This window comes from Ursus maritimus, unplaced genomic scaffold (assembly GCF_017311325.1).
Source record: "Ursus maritimus isolate PB19 unplaced genomic scaffold, ASM1731132v1 scaffold_30, whole genome shotgun sequence".
Lineage (NCBI taxonomy): Eukaryota > Metazoa > Chordata > Mammalia > Carnivora > Ursidae > Ursus > Ursus maritimus.
The window spans coordinates 18,859,640-18,865,639 of NW_024425564.1; the positions used below are offsets into that span (position 1 = coordinate 18,859,640).

General features: G+C 35.3%; 1 protein-coding gene across 1 annotated transcript in view; it reads right to left on the bottom strand.

Moving 5' to 3' along the window:
- Positions 1-1,741, bottom strand: part of CAGE1 (cancer antigen 1) — a 45,596-nt gene extending 43,855 nt beyond the window's left edge. The window contains exon 1 of the mRNA XM_040645030.1: positions 1,200-1,741. Coding sequence (XP_040500964.1) covers positions 1,200-1,601 — 402 coding nt within the window. The 5' untranslated portion in view covers positions 1,602-1,741. The remainder of the gene's footprint in view (positions 1-1,199) is intronic.
- Between the last annotated feature and the right edge of the window lie 4,259 nt (positions 1,742-6,000).

Genomic DNA, 6,000 nt, shown 5'->3' on the forward strand with positions numbered 1-6,000 from the left:
CTCAATTACCACTACTTCAGGAACAGTAAGATTCCCATCATTTTATTCACAGCACTTATCATGCTTACGGTTTATAGTTTATATGTAATATTATATAACACACACACACTTAACATACACTTTATATAACTATTCATAGCACTTACCATAGTTGACAGTTTACATTTACTTGTGTGATTATTTAATGTGAGTTTCCTCTACTAAGGTGTTATTTTATGAGGACAAAAACCACATTTTTTAAAACCGTTACATTATATAACCAACACATTGTACAAGGCCTAGCACATAATAGATTCCTGAAAGTATTTATTGGCCGAATAAATGACTAAATGCAGTGGAAATAGGAAGGAGCAATCTTGAGAAACGCTAATTAAACAGACTTTTTAAATGCCCCAGAATCAACATAGGGAAATAAAATTCTCTTTTACATACTGCTTCCAAACAAATGAGCAAAAAAAGGGCTCACACCTGCAAATGAAACATAATAGTCATAGCTTTTCTCATCAGACTTACAATAAAATGGTACTATTTTTGCTATTCCTGGATTTTATCTATTTGCCCATACCAATTCTGAAAATTGTTACTTTTTTACAAATTTTCAGAGTATGCAGAATTTATACTATTGGTATCTTCAGTGTTCTTAGGATACTACATGTGTGCCCAGAAAGAGTAACTCAAAAGACGAATTAATATTTTCACTTTGGTAGAAAAATTAGTATTTTGTGCTTGTCAACAGAAATCCCTTGATAGAAAAATTTTAAGATTTTCTTGTCAAATGACCTAATGTCTCTCTCCTTCTTCTTCTCAACCTTTTGCTTACTATAAACTCCGAATTCCAGCTAATCTGATTCACCACACATGACAGCCTCTTATATTCAAGGCACTAAGTAGATGCTAAGATACATAAAAGGATGAGCAAGACAGAGCCCCGATCCTCAAAGAAATTATCATTTCGTAGAGCTAATCTTCAAGTAATGGACTTGATTTTATTAGGAAAAATTTGTTTCTAAATTGATTAAGATCTCAGAAGGCATTTTCCCCCAGAGAAGCAATGTCCCTCATACTGATTAGATTATCTAGCAGTACTTGGAAAAGTCTCAGATTATATTTTATATATATTCTATATATATATGCATATATATATAGGAAAGCACATATTTTAACACTCTACAAATTATACTGACCATCAAAAATCTTACCTCCTCTTTTGTATAATTAGCTCTCAGATCAAGGAGGTTAAAGCTATTCCCTTGATAAAACGGTTTTTCAACATCTCTGTGTACATTTTCCTTATATAAGAAGTTTTGAGGTTGATTAGGTTTGAGTGCAGACTCCATGGAAGTACTTTTAGGCAGTGACGTTTCCATGAATTTCGGTGTCTCTCCACTGCTGAGGACTAGAGGAGGGCTTCTAGAAGGTTGTTTGACCCACTCGTGAGCAAGTTGGTCTTCATTTGTGGAGGTGCCAGTTTCCACTGGATTTTCTTCCTTAATTGAATCTTCCTTCATATTGGTGTCTTTTGCACAATTATACACATGACTTTGCATTTCTGGTTTCTCTGTGTAAGGTAAGCTTTCTGTCAGATTTTGAAATGGTATCATTTCATTATTAAATGCTTCTCTGTGATGAAATTTGCAAATGGGTTCCAATTGCCTGAAGGAGGAAATGCTGGTGTCAACTGGCTGAGTTAGTAAGTTCTGTGAGTCACTTCCAATGCTGACATCTCATTAGAAAGAGAAAGATGGAAATAAGAATTAGTTGACCATAAATTTATACGTTCACCATTATATTTACATTTATGACACTGTTGGAGTCTATTTAAAATTATATTAATTTCAACATTTTTTATTGATTTCAGCATGACTCTGTTAGCAAACAAAACAGAACTACTTATACTTGGGGGCCGGAAGTTCTCATATGACTGCTACAGAAAAGCTTGTTATAGTCATTCTGGTCAAATACCATTGCAACAAGTCCCAAGATATCTTCAAAATTCTTTTGTTATAGTGTAATTTTAAAATGTTTTGATTATGTTTCCAAAGAATACAAAAGCACAATAGAATAATAACAAACACGCATAAACTTGTTTCATCTCACAACAATCTCATCAGGGAGGCATTGTTATCGTCCCTGCTGTACAGATAAGGAAACTGAGACACAAGAGATATTAAGTCACTTACTTGCCTAAGGTCACAGAGTGGGTAAGCAGTGCAGCTGCAATTCTAGAATACTGTTTCTTTTCTTTTTGTTTTCTTAAATTTAAATTCGAGTTAGTTAACATATAGTGTAGCATTAGTTTCAGGGGTAGGCTTAGTGGTTCATCACTTACTCACAACACCCAGTACTCATCCCAACAAGTGCCCTCCTTAATACGCATCACCCATTTAGCCCATCCCTCCCACCTCCCCTCCAGCAACCCTCAGTTTGTTCTCTTAATTACGTTCTCTTATTGCTTGCCTCCCTCTCTGTTTTTATGTTTTTTTCTTCCCTTCTCCTATGTTCATCTATTTTGTTTCTTAAATTCCACATGAGTGAAATCATATATTTGTCTTTCTCTGACTGACTTAATTCACTTAGCATAATACCCTCTAGTTCCATCCACATCGTTGCAAATGGCAAGATTTCATTCTTTTTGGTGGCTGAGTATTACATTGTATATTTATACCACATCTTCTTTATCTACTCATCTGTCAAAGGACATCTGGGCTTTCCATAATTTGGCTATCGTGGACACTGCTGCTATAAATATCGGGTCGCATATACCCCTTTGAATCAGCACTTTTGTATCTGTTAGATAAAAATACCTAGAAGTGAAATTGCTGGGTCATAGGGTAGCTCTATTTTTAACTTTTTGAGGACACTCCACACTGTTTTCCAGAGTGGCTGCACCAGCTTGCATTCCCACCAACAGTGTAGGAGGGTTCCCCATTCTCCATATCCTCACCAACATCTGTTGTTTCCTGTGTTGTTAATTTTAGCCATCTAGAATACTATTTCTAAATGCTATGCTATACTGTTTCTCAATATGACAAATTATCTAGACTTAATACGTTTTTAAAAATCGGAAGCAAGTGTAAAGAAATAAAGTGTTACTGGGGCGCCTGGGTGGCGCAGTGGTTAAGCGTCTGCCTTCGGCTCAGGGTGTGATCCCGGCGTTATGGGATCGAGCCCCACATCAGGCTCTTCTGCTATGAGCCTGCTTCTTCCTCTCCCACTCCCCCTGCTTGTGTTCCCTCTCTCGCTGGCTGTCTCTATCTCTGTCGAATAAATAAATAAAATCTTTAAAAAAAAAAAAGAAATAAAGTGTTACAAAATTAATGATGTCTTCCTTCTATCTCAATTCCCTCCTTTCCCCTTCCCAGAGATAACTACTGATGAGCTGAAGCTGCTTTGTGTTCATTCTTCCCACCCGTATTTTCCTCCTTTCCCTATCCTTTTATGTACCTTAAATAATACATATCAACTTCCCAGAATTTCTCATTTTGTGACATCATCCCGTCTCAGTGATTTTTCACAGCACCAAAAGGCCAAAAGAAATATCTAACTGTACCATTTATTAAGTAGTTAGGCTCAACTTAAGTATTTGCCCTAACTTAGTAGATGTTTGAAAATAAACTGAAAGAAAAACATAGTGTTTTATATCATTCTTATACAACTGAACTGAGTACTTGGATGCACTATTGGGCACCACACAGTCTCAAATCTTGGAATCAGATAGGATGATGTCAACCCTCACTTTCTAGTCCACATTGATTTTCATACAATACTTGCTTTTTTTCATAGCAACCTCCAAAAACCCAGCTTTGCAAATAATATTTTATAGAATGGGCTGTAGTATGGTTTTACATTGAAGTAGTGAACTATCTCAAGCTAGTAGTTGGTGGGGTCCAACTGATGTCCTATACCACTGTTTCCTAAATATTTCAAAAGACCATGCAGCACCCTGGGTGAACTGTGGATCTATAGTATTATTTTCTGTGTTTTAAAATTGTATATAATTAGAATCAAATTATATTTGTAACCTCTATGTTACACATAAAAATATATATGTATATCCATATGAAAGTCTTTAATTCACTTAAAATTTTGCTTTTCAGATTTAGCCACATAAATACATGTAGATCTAGTTCATTTTACTGAAGGATTACACTTTCTTTCCTTTTTGTTAGGTATTTGTTTCTAATTTTGCTATTAAAATCAACCCTTTAGTGAACATCCTTATACACGTTTCAATGTACACTAAGAATTTTTGTTCAGGTTCTGAATATACCCCTCGAAGTGGAATTGCTGGATTATAGATAATATATATCTTCAACTTCACTAGACATTGCAAAATTACTCTCTAGAGTGCTTGGACCAATTTATACTTCCGCCAATAGCAGAAGAGTTTCCTTGCTCTGTTACATCCTTTCAGGCACATTAAACTGATATGTATGAAATGGAATTTTGTGGTCTTTTTAATAATCTTGCAGGTTTCCTTTTCTGTGATCTGCCTACTAGATACTGTTATGGCCTGCACTGTATCTCCTCAAAGTTCTTATGTTGAAGGCTTACCCCCCAGTACCTTAGGATGTAACTATATTTGGAGATGGAGCCTTTAAAGAGGTAATTAAGGTTAAATGAGGTCATAAAAGTGGGGCCCTAATCCAATATGACTGGTGTTCTTATAGGAAAAAAAGACATCAGGGAGGCACAGGGAAAAGGCCATATGAAAATACAAGAAGATGGCTATCTGGGAGGTCTCAGGATAAACCGACTCTTCCAACACCTTGATCTTGGACTTCTAGCCTCTAGACCTGTGACAAAATACATTTCCACTGTTGAAGTCACCTGGTCTGCGGTGTTTTGTTATGGCAGCTCTAGCAAGCTAATACATATTTTTGCCTGTTTTTCTATCAAGTTGTATGTGTCTCTTGCTTATTGGAGTTCTTTATCTGGGATACTAATCTTGTCAATGTACACATTGCATATATCTTAGTCTGAGTCTTGTTTTTTTTTATTTTGTTGATTATAATTTGGTCATAAGCTACTCTCTAAGGCTCATGTTTCTCATCTGTAAAATAGAGACAAAACAACCCTTATTTAAAAAGAAAAAAAAAATGCCCTCTTTCATAGGATTTTTTATAGATTAAATGTGATCATGCATATAAACCATGTATTAGCACCTGGCTATTACTATTATTGCTGTTATCACAGCACACACACACACAAATCTTAGTTTCTCTGTTTGTGCACTGACAACAAAGAGATACTCACCACCTAACCAATCGTCTACTGTGCCATAAATTTCTTCGCAAAGTGTGAATTTAGACTCATTTTCTCTTTCAGCATTCTTTGTTTCATTCTGTATTAATAAAAAAGGCATTAAAATTAATACTTCAAACAAGTATCGTAAGCCTCTTCTGAACATGTATATGCATTGCTACATAACTTGTTAGTATTTTTGGTTGCATGGGTAGAATGTGCTTTCTGGTACTCTTCCCTACTGTACATCCGAATTCCTTTTTAGTAAAACCATGCTAATGTGGTCACAATATTAAATGGCATTAAGCAGGTATCTTGCTATTTTAATATTTTGATTTTTTGGTAAGTCCAATCATGTTACTATAAACATAGGGATGTATGATAATGTATGTATCTCTGCTCATCCTTTGAAGTTTGCTAACCCTGCTCTACACGACTATTAGGATAGCTGTTATTCAGGATTTTTAGCAGTGAAGATACAGGATTCCGGTAATGAGGTGAAATATGATTCCAATAGATAGAAATCTATAGAAATTCATGTAGGGCTTATTTTCGAATTTACCTTAATGCTATCTAGGATAAAAGGTTTTGTGAGGTAACTTAATAGTATAAGTAAGACAGTAAAGAAAGTATTTTGAATGTTTGAGGAAAGCATTGGTTTAATCACCCACAGTTATCAAGTATGTGAGACCTAGAGGATGCTCTAAAAAAAATTGTATCTCTTACTAAAGTCAGCTGGTTACAAACCTCTCTTCA